Genomic DNA, 18,116 nt, shown 5'->3' on the forward strand with positions numbered 1-18,116 from the left:
AAAGGAAAATAATTTTTGAATAACCTGAATGGGGTCCCCAGAGAGTTTGATTGTTGTTTATAATTGATTGAATTGTTTAGGCAATACAATTTAAAAGAAATTTATTGATTGTACAACACTTGATAATGTCATAAATAGTGAACAGAGTAACAGACTTCAAGATTTCAAAGAATGCTGAAATAGGCAGACACAATTTAGTGTAGTTAAATGTGAGACTGTCTTCATACTGATAACCACCACAGCAAGGTTGGAAGGAGAGAGGAAATGCAAAGATACTTTCAGCAGCTAACATCTTCTCGAGAGTTTCTCCATTCACAGGTAAAGCACGCCTTTGAACCACTGCCCATCCCTCCACAACCTGTTCCAACAGATTCAATCAGCTCCCAGTCATGAGCATGAAAAGTGAAAAAGCTAAGTGAAGAGGAGGTCTATGCGCTTTTTGACAATGGCCTTCCTATGGACATTAAACTACATGAGCTTTACCTTGTCTTTCAATCACTTAAGTGATATAAAGGTTCACTGATCAAGCTAACATCACCAAGGACTGTTGGCTTTTTTCTATTTAACAGCAGAGCTGGAGCAGAAACAGAAAGAATGTTGTGTTCACCCTGCCTGTGGCTGCTGCAGCTGCACTGCATGCTCAGATGTGCTGGTATCCTCCATCTGAAGCATCTCCGGAAGGATGGAAGTCTCGTCAGTTTTGATAAGCATTTAACTGCTCTTATCCAAGAATTCAGATTTCTCCATGGAGTGATGCAGAAGGACAGACTGGATTTTGTTTTCAGGTTGGACTTTACTAAAGAAGATTTTGGAGAACTGGACTCATTTTCACTCGACTTGGAGGGGATGGAGTGGTCACTAATAACTGTGGATTTACTGATGAATTTTTTTTTCCACTTGGGAGGATTCTTCAAATTCTATTTATTGTAATGGACTAGCAATTTTTGTTGTTATAATCACTGTATGTTCTGTACCAATAATGTGCTTAAATATTGGCTATCAGAGTCTTATGAAAGCTGGGAGTGCTAGCTAGGTGGTTATCATGAAACGATAAGAGGGAATGAGAATGCGTGTGTGTGTATCGGGTATGAATAGGTAGGGTAAGAGTGAAGTTTTGAGTTTTGGGGAAACAAGAAGTTCAGCTCAGCATGACTCAGATCAGATAAGAACTTACAGTTAACAATGGGGTGCTGGAGGCAGGGTAATGGGTTAACAAGTTGGAAAAGCATTCATAATGTAGAGCCATTTAACAATATTGGAAGCATTCTGTATATAAGGTCAGTTTAACAAGGTGAAAAGCATTCATTCTGTGAAGCCAGTTAAGGTTAAGAACATTCATTGTGTAACAGTAAATGGCTTAAACTTTACTACAGACACTCACTGATTGAGTGACTGTTACAATCAATACATGTGTTGCCTTATCTGAATGCTCCTCCCTGTAAAATTACTATATAATTCATTACGAAACTGCTGTTTAAGAGAGAAGACCGGGAACCCATGTCCCTGCGCACATGGACGATCATTCTCTCTCCCTGCAGGGCCCGGAATAAAGATGGAGGAGGTAAAACCATACTGTGCCTCTATATTTTGCTTTGACTGAGGGGGGAATTGGGACGACACACTGGTTCTCCCTCATCTATTCTACTAGTTAAGTCCTTAAAACTCCCAGTAGCTTTGTCAAACAATTTCCCTTCCATAAATCCACATTAATTTTATGCAATACTGTTGGTATTTTTAAGGGTCCTTTTACCACATCCTTTATTCAAGACTATAATATTTTCCCCACTTACCCTGATTTTAGGCTAACTGATCTGTAATCACTAGGGACAGTTACAGAATCTACAGAATTTTGAAATATGACAGCCAACACATGCACTATTTCCATGGCTACCTAGTTAGTACCCTCAGATGTTGATTATCAGGCTATACGGATTTATCAGCTTTCAATCCTCAAATAAGAATGGTCTACATAATATTTAGAATTTGGGTGGCATACCATTCGTGCATTGCATGCAGGCAAGTCACTGATTTATTGTCAGCTGGTTCTTCATCCAGAATAATCTTCCTTGACAGCTTTTTCATCAGTGGTGGTTTGCCCAAGCCAGAATGGAAACTGATCCTGCACCGTTGTCATTATCCTGAACAAAGGTTGGCCCTCTAGCCCACTGAAATAACCAGCTTATTCAGTATTGCCAGTGACATCAATGGTCTGAGTACAAACAATACAAAAGTTTTATAACATCAAAGAAGTAAAACAATCAAATCAGTACCATATTTGTTCTCCACACAGTCCACATAGCACCATGTCCAAACCTGCTGGCACAGTTTAAAAAAAAAACTGGATGAGGAAGTGATTTTAAAAACATTACATGTGGCAATGCACAATCTCACTCTTTTTGACAAAATAAACACAGCCAAAAGGTATTTTAAATATTTCTCTTTTCAACCATGGACCTATGACAAAAATGGGATGGATAAAGAATCAGAGGTTGGCAGTCTAACTAATGGTTATCGTACTAAATGAGAAATAAATCTTATAATTTCTCCTCTCAATGCAAATATAAACAAAGAAACTGCAGTCATAGAACACCTTTCGCAACCTCAACCCAAAGTGCTTTACAGCACTTTTCACTCTTGGATTGTTGTCACTATATAATGTTGGAAACTCAGCAGCACTTTACCCACAGCACTGTTACTGGAACTGACCCTTTTTTTTAAAGTGACATTGGGTGAGGGATCAATTTTGACACTGGGGAAGAAAATTATTGGAATACAAGAGTACCATGAGATCTTTTACATCCACACAAGTAGGCAGATAGGGTCACAATGTAAAAAGCGAATGCAAAAGAACGTCAAACTGGATAATATTATTACATATATGAACACTACTATTATTATGAAGTGGTCAAAGATGTACTTAATTATACATAATCCTTTTACCTTCTGACCCATCAAGCTCTCAGAGACATTTCATTTAGGTTATACATGTGGAATTACTCACATTAACCAACAAATGACCAACTATTGATAAGTAGCAGAAACCTAAAATATGTGCTTTATTCAATTGTTAAAGCAAATAAGAAATATATAGATTTGTCTTTCTATGGATGGCCACCTTGCTGCGGTGGAAAGGTTTGAATGTTTAGTTGATCCCAAGAGTGATGCATCAGGAGTTCTCACCTCCTGGCAGGGCCACCCATGAAGTGAAAGGGGGAGAAACCAGTCAAACTGCAATCCAAAACAAGTCCTCAATGGCGATCCAGGCAGAAAACACTGTATTTGTGTGATATCAATGACTGCAACAGCAGATGAAGGCTGCAGCAGTAGGAAAATCCCCAGTTGCCAGAGTTTCCTTACCACTGGAACTGGATCTTCCTTTTAAGGACCATGTATGCTGATGAACAACATCATTCCAACTTTAAAAGATGTTCCACACAAGGTATCTACCTAGAGGAATTCAACCCCTCTATCGCACACAACATAAGCCCTGCGGCAATTGATGAGAGGTGACAGGGCCAGGATTGGGAGACCTGGAAGTCCCTAGCTTTAGACCAGCATGTAGGTGGTGGAGTTTGACTCAGTCATTTCACTTGTACAACAGGAACAAGCGTTTCAGCAGCTTTCTTCATGGCTCAGTAGCCCTCTTCAGGATCTACTCTACTCACCTCTCATAGGGAAGGCGTTACAAAAGGTATCCTAAATACAGTCTGTTTCATCAGCAACCTGCCTGAAATTCCACATCCAGTGGGCTCATTTACCTGCGGTCTAAAAACCAAAGTCAAGCTCAATTTCGGAACCTGGAATATAAGAAACTTCATGGGCAACAAGCAAAACAATTCTCCAGAACAAAGCACTGACCTTGTTGCTGGTGAACTCTGGTACTTCAACGTTGATATCACTGTTGTGGTTCTGTTCGCAGAGCTGGGAATTTGTGTTACAGATGTTGCGTCCCCTATCTGGGTGACATCCTCAGTGCTTGGAGCCTCCTGTGAAGCACTTCTGTGATCTTTCCTCCGCCATTTGTAGTGGTTTGAATCTGCCGCTTCCGGTTGTCAGTTCCAGCTGTCCGTTGCAGTGGTATACAGGAAAGCCACACACACAGACCAAGTCCTGAACTACGAAAGCAACCACCCCAACACTCACAAAAGAAGTTGCATCAAGACACTATTCAAAAGGGCCACAACACACTGCAGTACACCAGAACTGCAAAAAGAAGAAGAACACCTATACAATGTATTCGCCAAAAACGGATACCCACGCAATTTCATCAACATATGCCTAAGGGAAAGACAACAGAACAAGGACATGCCGCAATCCAAAGGACTAGCCACACTACCATACATCAAGAGCATTTCCGAACTGACAGCCAGACTACTGCGACCACTAGGACTCATAACAGCACACAAACCAACAGCCACTCAGACAACAACTCACCAGAACGAAGGACCCGATACCCAACATGAGCAAAACTAATGTAGTGTACAAAATCCCATGCAAGGACTGCACAAAACACTACATAGGACAAACAGGAAGACAGCTAACGATCCGCATCCATGAACACAAACTAGCCACGAAACGACACGACCAGCTATCCTTAGTAGCCACACGCGCAGATGACAAGCAACATGAATTCGACTGGGACAACACTACTATTATAGGACAAGCCAAACAGAGAACAGCCAGGGAATTCCTAGAGGCATGGCACTCATCCACAGATTCAATCAGTAAGCACATCAACCTGGACCCAATATACCAACCACTGCAATGGACAGCTGGAACTGACAACCGGAAGCGGCAGAGACAAGCCACTACAAATGGCGGAGGAAAGATCACAGAAGCGCTTCACAGGAGGCTCCCAAGTACTGAGGATGTCACCTAGACAGGGGACGAAACATCTGCAACACAAATTCCCAGCTCGGCGAACAGAAGCACAACAACGAGCACCCGAGCTACAAATCTTCTCCCAAACTTAGTTGATATCACTGCCCTGCAGGAGACTTGAAGAGCAGGTTAAGGGCAGCTGAAGGAAGGTGGTGGTGGTTACACCTTCCTCTGGAGGGGAGAACCTGAGGATCAAGTTGCATAGAAGATTTGCATAAAAATTCTGTGCCAATTCCAATTTTAAAAATAAGCACAGATAAACTTGCATTTTTAAAGCACTTTTCCCAACCACCAGATGTCTCAAACTGCTTTCCAGCCAATTAAGTGCTTTTGAAGTGTTGCCACTGCTATAACACAAGATTGTGGCTGCTACTTCGTGCACAGCAAACTCCCAGAACCAGCAATGTTAAAACAATTAGATAATCTGTAGTTTTAACTGTTGACTGAGGGATAAATACTAGCCAGGACACCAAGGATAATTCCCCTTCTCTTGTTCAAAATAACAACTTGAGATCTTTTACATCCATTCAATCAGATAAATGGGGTCTTGGTTTAATGTCTCATTCAAGAGGACAGGATCCCCAATAGGGCACCATTTCAGCATAGATTTTTGTACTCAAGACCTGGAGTGGAATATTGTGACTCAGAGTCAAGTGTTCTACCACAACTGAACCATAGCTGATACTTAAAAAACACACACAAACTGTAATTTTGATATACAAGCCAAAATTTACAAATAATATCAAACCACTTGAAAAAGGTGGAAATGTAGTAAAAGATTATTTGACTGAAGTCCATTGGGGCAATGCCCAGTTAGAACAAGAACAAAGAACAAAGTAAATTTACAGCCCAGGAACAGGCCCTTCGGCTCTCCAAGCCTGAGCCAATACAAATCCACTGTCTAAACCTGTTGTCCAATTCCTAAGCATCTGTATCACTCTACTCCACACCTACTCATGTATCTTAAATGAATCTACCATGCCTGCCTCTACTACCTCTGCTGGCAATGCGTTCCTGGCACCTACCACCCTCTGTGTAAATTACTTGCCACGTGTATCCCCCTTAAACTTTTCACCTCTCACCTTGAAAACGTGACTTCTTGTTATTGAACCCCTGACCCTGGGAAAAAGCTTATGTCTATCTACCCTTCATGATTTTGTAGACTTCAAATCAGGTATGCCCTCAATCCTCTTTCTTCTAATGAAAACAATCCTAACCTACTCAATCTCTCTGCCTAGCTAGCACCTTACATACCAGGCAACATACACGTAACTCTTCTCTGCACCCTCTCCAAAGTGTCCACATCCTTTTGGTAATGTGGCGACCAGAACTGTACAGTTTTCTAAATGCGGCCGAACCAAAGTCCTGTACAATTTTAACATGACCTGCCTGCTTTTATACTCAATACCCAGTCCGATGAAAGCAAGCATACCATAAGCCTTCTTGACCACTCTATCCACCTGTGCAGCAACCTGCAGGGTACAATGGACCTGAGCTCCCAGATCTCTCTGCTCATCAACTTTTCCCAAGACTCTTCCATTTACTTTATAATTTGCTCTAGAGTTAGACTTCCCAAAATGCATCACTTCACATTTGCCTGGATTGAACTTCATCTGTCCCTTCTCCACCCAACTCTCCAGTCTATTTATATTCTCCTGTATTCTTTGACAGTCCCCTATGCTTTCTGCTACTCCACCAATCTTCGTGTCATCTGCAAACTTGCTGATCATACCAACAGTGCCCTCTTCCAGATCATTTATGTATATCACAAACAACAGTGGCCCTAGCACCGATCCCAGTGGAACACGTTTCTCCATTTCAAATTCTCCAGTTCTGAAGCTTTGAACCCAGATTAAAAGATTCTATTGTAGCAGTGGAATTACTCGTTACAATTATTGGCAAGTTTACAGATCAGAAGGTAATTACAACCTTCTAACTCTTAGCCCATGAAACTGCCTTAGCTTCCTTTTGTTTAAACGATACTCTTGTACCGTGAGGCTGAATGCCTAAATTACACAACACACCCACATAAGTCTATCATTCAACCTATCATAAATCGAAGATTTAATTCTAACATGGAAAAAGATCAAAGTAATAATTTTTTTAAAATTGCATTACTCTGTAATGCAAAGGGATTTAGGTGTTCTGGTACAAAAGTCACAAAAAGTTATTACAGCACATAATCAAGGAAGTCAATTTCCTTTATTATGAGGAGAATTGAACAAAAAAGAATGTTATGTCCCAGTTACAGGATATCTATGTGGCCACAACTCAAATACTGTGTACAAGTTTGGTTTCCTTATTTAAGGATGGGTATAAATACACTGGAATTGTTTCAGGGGAGGTTTGCTAATCAATACCTGGAAATGAGCAGGTTGCTTTATGAGGATACGTTGAAAGGTTGAACCTATTTTACTAGAGTTTAGAAGAATGAGCGGTGACTTGAATGAAATGCATAAGATGCTAAATTGTCTTGACAAGGTCACTTGTGGATCACTTTCAAGCTAAGAGCCACTATTTTAAAGTTAGGGGTCATTCTTTCAGGACAGAAATTAGGAGAGATTTTTCTCCCTGAGGGTTGTGCAACTTTGAAACAGTGCCTCAGAAGGCAGTGTATTTGGAATCAATGAATATTTGTAAGGCAAGTGAATAGATTCTCTGAATAAAGCCTTTTCCATTTTTGAATGTATTAATGACAATCTTAAACTTAAGGAATAAAAGTAAACTACTACAAACCTGGTAATCTGAAACAATCAAAGTGCTGGAGAAACTCAGCAGTTCTTTAGAACAGCTCTGAAGAAGAGTCAACAGATGTGAAATGTTAACTCTGTTTTCTCCTCACAGGTGTTGTTAGACCTACTGAGTTTCTCCAGCAATTTCTGCTTTTGTTTCAAATCTTCAGCATCTGCAGTTCTTTTGTTTTAACAATATCTTTCCCAATAAAACTGCAAAACAATAAAGCCAAAATACAAATATCACACTTAAGCAGTAAAAGCAATCCATGTCAAGTTGAAACTTGAAATCCATATCAACAACGTTAACCTGACTACAGCTGAATGTCATTTATTGCACCTTTCCATATGACTGCAATTCATTGTCTTGATATAGATACTGCATGGAATTGTTTGAGAGTGTCAGTGAAGTCTGAATGTTTGTAAGTGATCCAACGAAGGTCTCACAACTCACCGAGATTTTAATGTGTAATTTCCTACAAATTGAATGCAAGTCTGAGCGTATGTCAAGAGTACTGCATCGAATGTCAGCATGAATGAGAGGTTCAGTGAATGAGCATCTGACTGAGTTTGAGTAATGGTCGATGTTTGAATGTGTATAAATGAATGTTTAATGTTCCAGTTAATGCTACAGGATTCCCACAAAAATAAGACAATTCACTGTTTCATATTTTCCAGGTATACAGAAGAGTGCTTGAAACAAAATCCGAGTTTATGCAAAATATTATAATTTTACCTAAGCTCCACTGTTTAACCAAGGGTTCTATGTACGCAGACATCTGCTTTTACGAATGTCCTTAAGTGGTCTACCATATATTCCAATGTAGACAGCATTAACTATGTGCAGAACTGTCCCTGTATGTATAGTGAGTTCGAGTGCTCTTCTGTGACTGTGTCCTTGAGTGTGCAGTCAGTATGAAAGCTGCTATTTGGGTAGTATCTACGTGTGATCCAATGGACGTCCTTGTGAGTACGAGCAATTTTCTCCAGCCGAACGTCTGAGACGGATCCCGTGGCTCGCATTATTCCCTGTTAGGTTGAAAGCAGAGGCCCAGTCACTGAACCAACCGCACTTCAAAAAAAAAATCAATTCTTACCTTCCGGTTCGTCCCGCTGCCCAGGTAAATGTAATAAGCGATCCCCAAAACCCAGAGGAAGGCGAAGCACAGCAGGATTCTTGACTTTCTTCTCATAGTTTTGAGCGAGGCAGGAATGAAGCAACTAAAGCAAAGGAACAGGCCGTGTCGGCACTAGCGACGAGACGACGCTCAGCATCCATCAGCGATGAACCGCGCAAGCGAGCGCCTGGGCGAAGGTCAAAGGGTAAAGGGTACGTAACAGCAAGTGTGCAGCAGCAGAGGACAAAGACACACCGGCCGATAAATCAGTGATAAACATGAGTTTCTCACACAAAAAGTTAATGAAGGAATCAGTACATAAAATGAAACTAATTCTGAATTGTTTGTAATAATGAAACTAGATTCTACGTTGTTTATAATAAGCTAATTCTGCCTTATATTTAATAATGACGAATCTAATTCTGGATTGTGTATATATAAAAATAAAACGTTAACTGTGCATTATATATAATTGTAAATGAATTATACATTTCATACAATGATAGATAAATTCATTATGCATTGCATACAATAATAAAAAACTAATTAGACATTGTTTATAATGGAGAAATTACTTATGTGTTGCACATATGAAACTAATCCCACTGTATATAATAACGAAGAAACCCATTTCCCATTGCAAATAGTATTATACATTGTATACAATATTGACAAAACTTATTATGTATTGTATTAGGGACTACTGGATAATAGTCTTTGGATGATTAATAATTTTACCATTTCTCATCACCTAACTCTAATACTTATTATCACTCCCTTATGGAGTCTTCAGGAACTAGGATTGATTTCCTTCAGACACTGCTGTGGGTAGACCTGGTAGAAAAGTCATAATAAGTATTACAAAAATGGTTTTATCCTATTTTCTTCAAACACTGCTGTTTATTTGTTAGTATTTTGAAAATGAGAAGAAATTATGTTTCATCATTTCAGGTGGTCACACGACAGAACTTCAGGAATATGACAGACCAAAGTTGACAATCCTTCTCCAGCTTGCCCTCATGTTCTTTTCCCAGACAAGCAGAGTTTTGTTCCTTCTGAAGGAAACATTGGGATCAAATGCAAGGCTGAACTACATAATATTATTCCCTAAAAAAGAGCGGGAGGGCCAGCTAACGCTTTGAACACAGGCAATCAACTAGCTTACAAATAAATATCTTCTACTCCAATTTCATCTGGGTTGAGTCTTCTCCAATATGTTAGCCACTTGCCACATATGGCTAATTAGAAAATCAAGCTGTTATTATGATTCCAGTTGATTGTAATATTGGACAAGTCAAATCCAACATTGAAACCTGGATTGATAGATCTTAAGTTTTATTTATGCGGTGTGGTAGGTTGCCAATGTTCTTAATACAAAAGTACAAACTTATTACACTAAAGATTATATATATGACAGGTTAGAAAAACCTTACCATAAATAGCAAAAAGAGATTTATCCTGTATCCCAGCAAAACACTTTGACAGATACTCAATCCAAGAAATATTACCACTTTCTCAACTCTTCAATTTTTTTTCTTAAGTGATACTTTCAAATTCTCCTTCTCAGACTGCTGTGATAGTGTAGTGCTCTCTTTTCAGTTCCACTGTCCTTACCCCTCCTTTATGTTCTGATAGTGTAAACCACTTTTCAGTTCTGACAATTTTAAAACTTCTATACAAACTTTCACACCTTGGAGACTTCACAAATTAAACCCTTCCAGAAGGGGGAAAACGACTTTACTGAACTGAACTCAAACAAAACTAAACAAGTGACCTCAAATCTTTTCTTTTCCTACAATAACTTTTAGTTGTAAACTCAATAGTATAAACATTCCATTATTTAATACACAGGTATTCTCTTAAATTCTTAATCAAATCACATTTTTTTGTGGAAATTATGTGTGTAGATCATGTTCCAAATTACTTTTTTTAAAGTTATCTTCACTGAACATAAACTACAATCTGTCTGCCTCTATATTAAAAATCTTAATGTATTATACACTTTTATCACAATGAGGCTAATTGCAATTTTGAACAGTAAATTGAAAGTAACTTTGTTGCTCTCTTTATCTTAATATCATCTGCATAGCATCTGAGCTTAGGTAAGGCTGTTCATTATCATAAACACTTTCTTTTTTACTGAATAGCATTAGGTGTACAAGGGACAAATACAAAATACTTCAGATGCTGAAGATCTGAACTAAACAGTCCTGGAGAAACTCAGCAGGCTTGGCCACTTCTGTGGAGAGATGCTTTGAGTCCAATTTGACTCTTCTGCAGAACTTGAGAGATGCAAAACTGAACTTTCTCTTTTCACAGATGCTGCCCTACATGCAGGGTTTCTCCCACAGAAACTGTTTTTATTGAACATGTACAAGTGAAATATGTTTATTGTGTGTGAATATCATCTGAAATTAGTGTATTCCATTCAAACAGTAACGAGTGTCATATACTATGATCCTTCAATCTATAATTTTAAAACTGGATATTAAACTGGCTGCTGTAAATCATGTGACCCTTCACACTTGAGCTACAATCTTAAATCTCAAGGGTATTGTGAATTAAATATGGACATTCATAGCCATCCGAGATTTCACAGATCTCTTTGTTTAAGCAGGGACCAATATAAAGGAACTAATGAACTTCCAGCATGTCTGCTTCTCTCTTTAATTTTAAACAAAAGGGGACATCAAAATTCCATTTGTGGCAGCCAGAAGTCAATGGACCCTATCAAGCTTTCCTTGTTTTATTATTCTTTTCCCCATGCAAAATAGACTGGGTGAATCACAAAGATGCTAATTAACCACACAGGATGTTGGAACCAAAATACACACTATATCTTTGAACTTATAAATGATGAAAAGCCATGTTGCTATCTGCTTTAAAATCAACCAGAATTAGTTCCACCAGAAAGCCATCAAACTAGCTGCAAGTAATTCAAAGAACTGAGGTATTTGATATCAATAAACAGAAATACTTTGAAAACATGAGATATTGTAAGGACCATGTATTTTTATTTTGAATTTTAAGAAAAACTGTGAACTGAAATGAAAAATAGCTGGTTTAAAATGACCATTTGAAAGCATGTAATCTGACACCCATGCCAGGCATCATGTGAACAACTGTTTGAACAAGTAATAATTGAAGTTTAAGTTGCAATTGATTTGGGGCTGTGTGTAGATGCAGCTGGCAAAAGACATTGGTCTATGGACTAGTGATCAATCATCAATGATAGAGAACTTATAGAGATGTAAGGCAAGGAAACAGACCCTTCGGTCCAGCTCGTTCATAACAACCAGATATCCTAAATTAATCTAGTCCATTTGCCAGCACTTGAGCCATATTCCTCTAAACCTTCCCTATTCATATACTCATCCGGATACCTTTTAAATGTTGTAATTGTACCAGCCTCCACCACTTCTTCTGGCAACTCATTCCATACATGCATCACCTTTTGCATGAAAAAGTTGCCCCTTACATCCCTTTTAAATCTTTCCACTCTCAAAATAAAAGAATGGCGTCTAGTTCTGGACTCCCTCAACCCAGGAAATAAACTTGTCTATTTACCCTATCCAAGCCCTCCACGATTTTATAAACCTCTACAAAATCACCCCTCAGCCTACGATGCTTTTGGGAAAACAGCCCCAGCCCATTCAGCCTCTTCCTATAGCTCAAACACTCCAACCCTGGCAACATCCTTGTAAATCTTTTCAAAACCCTTTCAAGTTTCACAACATCCTTCCTGTAGGAGGAAGAGCAGAACTGCACACAATATTCCAAAAGTGGCTTAACCAATATCCTGTACAGCCGCAACATGTCCTCCCAACTCCTATACTCTATGCTCTGTCCAATAAAGGAAAGCATGTCAAATGCCTTTATCACTATTTTATCTACCTGTGACATTACTTTAAAGGAACTATGAACCTGCACTCCAAGGTCTCTTTGTTCAGCAACACTCCCCACTAAGTGCATAACTATATGGACTTCAGTAAGGCGTTCGACAAGGTTCCTTGTGGTACACTGATTAGCAAGGTTAGATCTCATGGAATAAAGGGAGAACTAGCCATCTGGAATCAGAACTGGCTCGAAGGTAGAAGACAGAGGGTGGTGGTGGACTGAGGCCTGTGACCATTGGTGTACCATAAGGATTGTTGCTGGGTCCACTGCTTTTTGTCATTTATATAAATGATTTGGATGTGAACATAGGAGGTATGGTTAGTCAGTTTGCAGATGACATCAAAATTGGAGGTTTATTGGATAGCAAAGGTAACCTCAAAGTACAACGGGATATCGATGAGATGGGCCAATAAGCCGAGGAGTGGCAGATGGAGTTTAATTTAGATAAATGTGAGGTGCTACATTTTGGAAAGGCAAATCAGGTTTAGTCTGCCAACAACTGTGTACTGACTCTCACATAACTGAACAGGTTGCAGTAGGGAATCAGTTATAGGAAGAGTGGTCACTCTCTTCTTTGCAGTCAAACCTCACAGTAAGCCTTAACAAAAACCAGTTTATTTTTGTAGGATGTGACTTTCAACCAATAGTTCAGAGACTTATCATAAGTTGAACTGGTCACCTTGTGTTTCTTACCAACCAATAGAAAGATGATCGAAGCAACAAGCTGTCCAGCAGACAAGTAATAAGGATCATCTCAACAATAGAACTTGGGAACAAAGATCACTGAGTTTTCCCCTCCGCCAATAACCTCAGACTCATAAAATTGCCACAGCACAGAAGGCCATTCAGCCAATTGTGGTTGCATTAGCTCTTCAATTAGCGTCATTATCTAGCACCATTTTCTTGTTTCTCCCCATATCCTTGGATCCAAATAACCATCCAATTGAACCTGCCTCCACCACACTTCCAAGTAGTACATTACATAGACCAACTACTCACTGAGTGAAAAAGGTTTTTTCTCCCATCATCCGTGCTTCTTTGGCACATCAGCTTGAATCTGTGCCTTCACATTCTTGTTCCTTCTATGAGCAGGAACAGATTATTCCTATCTACTCTAACCACCCTGCTCATGATTTTGAAAACATGTCTCAAATCTCCTCTCAGTTTTCTTTCCAGGGAGAACAGTTCCCACTTTTTCAGACTAACCTCATTTCTGAAATTTCTCATTCCTAGAACCATTCTTGTAAATCACTTCTACACCATTCACATCTTTCCTGTCATGTGGTGCCCACAACTGTACACAATACTCCAGCTAAGGTCCAGCAAGTGTCTTATACAGGATCAACATCACCTCCTTGCTCTTGTACTGGATGCTCCCATGTATAAAGCCAAGGCAATTGTAAGATTTCTTAACAGTTCTGTCTACTTGTCCTGTCACTTTCAGTGATCTGTGCACATATCCACCCAAGCCCTCTGCACCCCCTTTAGAATTGTACCACCAATTTTGTTTTTCAATGTTTTTCCTACAGTATACATTACCTCAAACTTCTATCTAATTGTCTGCCCATTTGTGTGTGTCAGGAAGAGCTCATAATTGGATTAAGTTAAAAATCACACAACACCCAGGTTAAAATCCAATAGGTTTATTTAGAAGCTCTAGACTTTGGAGTGCTGTTACTTCATCAGGTGGTTGATAAAGGAGCAGCACTCTGAAAGCTAGTGCTTCCAAATAAATCTGTTGGACTAGAACCTGGTGTTGTGTGATTTTTAGCTTTGTACACCCCAGTCCAACATCGGCACCTCCAAATCATAATTGGATTAGAGTTTTGATTAGTAGTGTTATGTGCTAACAGTTTATAATTGTTTACCTGTGGCTAGAATATAATTACTTGTAATAAATAGTCATTCTTTTATCATACAAAAGCATGGTCCATGTTTTCCATCAACCAGGTTTGAAAGTCAGGTAAGTTGTGGAACTTTGTATACTTTGTAAAATCTTTACCTTTTGTGATGACACCAGGAATAGCGGGACTGAATCTCCAGTGCATTTTCCCAGTCCCCATCCAGGACTGCATTGAAATTACCTTGAGTATGAGGAGATAATTAAGAAGCTGGAACTAGAATTTCAAACAGCAAAGAAAGATGAAGAAAAGGAAATGATAACATTAGAAATACAAAGAAAAACAGAAAGAAAACAATAAAGAGAACAAGACAAGATATAATATAATTAATATAAACTTAAAATAGCTACTTCAAAACAGAAGGCATCGGATGTCAGTGCAGGCTCTGTTAGGGTGAATATTAGTCAGAATTTGAAGTCCAGAAAATGTTTAGGTTTGCACAGGCCCTTGCAAAATCTGAGGAAAAGAATGTGGAGGGTATTATTCGTGTCATTTAAGAAAAGGACTCGGCAAATTGAGTGGGCACAAGAAGACTGGATGGCATGGTGGCACTGTGGTTAGCACTGCTGCCTCATAGCACCAGAGACCTAGGTTCAATTCCTGCCTCAGACAACTGTCTGTGTGGAGTTTGCATATTCTCCCTGTGTCTGTGCGGGTTTCCTCTGGGTGCTCCAGTTTCCTCCCACAGTCCAAAAATGTGCAGGTTAGGTGAATTGGCCATGCTAAATTGCCCGTAGTATTAGATGAAGGGATGGAATGGGTCTGGGTGGGTTGCTCTTTGGAGGGTCGGTGTGGACTTATTGGGCCTGTTTCCACACTGTAAGTAATGTAATCTAGACCATACAGAGTAAGTTGCTACATAAAGTACAGGAAATTTATACTTCACTGTCAGAGAAGGATTATGATACAGTGAAGAGAACTATACTGGATGCATATAGGCAAAGGTTCCAAAATTTGAGGAAGCAGCATGGGCAAACCTATATTAAATTAAGTGGGATAGAAGCATTGGAAGCTGAAACTAAGTATGAGTCTCTAAGCATATTCTCTTAGAGGTATTTAAAAATGCACAACTAGCCCTATGAGAACTCCAGGTACAGGAGGTTGAGAGTAGTGAGGTCATGAATAAGGTTTCAAGGTCACAGGAATGTACCAACCAGCAGGGAGATGCTTTGAAGTGTGTCTACTTCAATGCCAGGCACATCTGGAATAAATTGGGGTAAACTTGCAACATGTGTTGGTACCTGGAACTTAGATGTTGTGGCCATTTCAGAGACATGGATAGAGCAGGGACAGGAATGGTTGTTGCAAGTTCCGGGGTTTAAATGTTTCAGTAAGATCAGGAAGGTGGTAAAAGAGGGGGAGGGGTGGCATTGTTAGTCAAGGACAGTATTAAAGTGGCAGATAGGATATTTGATGAGGACTTGTCTACTGAGGTAGTATGAGCTGAAGTTAGAAACAGGAAAGGAGTTTTCTATAGGCCTCCGAAAAGTTCCAGAGATGTAGAGGAAAGGAATGCAAAGATGATTCTGGATAGGAGCGAAAGTAACAGGGTACTTGTTATGGGAGGATGTTAACTTTCCAAATATTGACTGGAAACACTATCGTTCGAGCATTTTAGATGGGTCAGTTTTTGTCCAATGTGCAGAAGGGTTTTCTTACACAGTATGTAGATAGGCCAACAACAGGAAAGGCAACATTGATTTGGTACTGAGTAATGAACCAGGCCAAGTGTTAGATTTGGAGGTAGGTGACCGCAATTTGGTTATGTTTACTTTAGCCATGGAAAGGGATGGGTATATACCACGTGATTAGAGTTGGGAAATTATGATGCAATAAGGCAAGATTTAGGATGCGCAGGATGGGGAAGGAAGCTGCAGGGGATGGGCATAATTGAAATATGGACATTGTTCAAGGAACAGCTACTGCATGTCCTTGATGAGTATGTACCTGTCAGGTAGGAAGGAAGTGGTCAAGTAAGGGAACTGTGGTTTACTAAAGAAGTTGAATCTCTTGTCAAGTGGAAGAAGGAGACTTATGTAAAGATGAGACATGAAGGTTCAGTTAGGGTGCTTGAGAGTTATAAGTTAGCCAGACAGGACCCAAAGAGAGAGCTAAGAAGAGCCAAGAGGGGACATGAGAAATCTTTGGCAGTTAGGATGAAGAAAACCCAAAGCTTTCTATAAGTATGTCAGGAATAAAAGAATGACTAGGGTAAGATTAGGACCAGTCAAGGACAGTAGTGGGAAGTTCTGCGTGGAGTCCAAAGAGGTAGGAGAGGCACTAAATTAATGTTTTTTGTCAGTATTCATACAGGAAAAAGACAATGTTGTAGAGGAGAATACTGAGATACAGGCTATTAGACTGCACGGGATTGAGGTTCATAAGGAAGAAGTGTTAGCAATTCTGGAAAGTGTCAAAATAGATAAGTCCCCTAGGCCAGATGGGATTTATCCTAGGATTCTCTGGGAATCTAGGGAGGAAATGGCAGAGCTTTTGGCTTTGATCTTTATGTCATCATTCTCGACAGGAACAGTGCCAGAAGACTGGAAGATAGCAAATGTACCCTTGTGCAAGAAGGGGAGTAGAGCCAACCTTTGTAATTATAGACCAGTGACCCTTACTTTTGTTTTGGGCAAAGTTTTGGAAAGAATTATAAGAGATAGGATTTATAATTATCTAGAAAAGAATAATTTGATTAGGGACAGTCAACATGGTTTTGTGAAGGATTGGCCATGCCTCACAAACCTTATTGAGTTCTTTGAGAAGGCGACCAAACAGGTGGATGAGGGTAAAATGGTTGATGTGGTGTACAGAGGAACCTCAGTAATCTGAAGGACATGGGTGGGGAGTATTTTGTTCGGTTAATTAAATGCTGGATAATTATTGCCAGATTACAAGTTAGCCACGCATCGGGACCTTGCATTCTTGTTTGGATAATCCAAAATTTGGTTAATCGAATGCCAAATAATCGAGATTCCTCTGTATATGGATTTCAGTAAAGCGTTTGATAACGTTCCCCACAGTGGGCTATTGCAGAAAATACAGGTGATTTACAATTTGGATCAGAAATTGGCTAGCTGTAAAAAGGGTTAGTAAATTTGCAGATGACACTTAAGTCAACAGAGTTGTGGACAGTGTGGAAGGATGTTGCAGGTTACAGAGGGACTAAAGCTGCAGAGCTGGGCTGAGAGGTGGAAAATGGAGTTTAATGCAGAAAAGTGTGAGATGATTCAATTTGGAAGGAGTAACAGGAATACAGAGTACTGGGCTAATAATAAGATTCTCAGTAGTGTGGATGAGCAGAGAGATCTCGGTGTCCACGTGCATAGATCCTGAAAGTTGCCACCCAGATTGATAGGGTTGTTAAGAAGGCATACGGTGTGTTAGCTTTTATTGGTGGAGGGATTGAATTTCAGAGTCATGAGGTCATGTTGCAGCTGTATAAAACTTTGGTGCGGCTGCACTTGGAGTATTGCATACAGTTCTGATCGCTGCATTAAAGGAAGATGTGCAGAGGAGATTTACCAGGATGTTGCCTGGTATGGAAGGACGATCTTATGAGGAAAGGCCTAAGGACTTATGGCTGT

General features: G+C 39.7%; 1 protein-coding gene across 2 annotated transcripts in view; it reads right to left on the reverse strand.

The window, feature by feature from the left end:
• galnt2 (UDP-N-acetyl-alpha-D-galactosamine:polypeptide N-acetylgalactosaminyltransferase 2) overlaps positions 1-8,914 on the reverse strand; it is a 109,861-nt gene extending 100,947 nt beyond the window's left edge. The window contains exons 1-2 of one of the 2 annotated variants that reach the window (XM_072558892.1): positions 8,711-8,854; positions 2,271-2,313 (exon numbers count right to left, since the gene is read on the reverse strand). In XM_072558892.1, coding sequence (XP_072414993.1) covers positions 2,271-2,297 — 27 coding nt within the window. In that variant the 5' untranslated portion in view covers positions 2,298-2,313; positions 8,711-8,854. Of the gene's footprint in view, positions 1-2,270; positions 2,314-8,710 lie in introns of both variants that reach the window. The other variant, XM_072558883.1, reaches the window with a different exon arrangement.
• Positions 8,915-18,116: the final 9,202 nt, after the last annotated feature.

This window comes from Chiloscyllium punctatum, chromosome 3 (genome assembly GCF_047496795.1).
Source record: "Chiloscyllium punctatum isolate Juve2018m chromosome 3, sChiPun1.3, whole genome shotgun sequence".
Taxonomy (NCBI): Eukaryota; Metazoa; Chordata; class Chondrichthyes; order Orectolobiformes; family Hemiscylliidae; genus Chiloscyllium; species Chiloscyllium punctatum.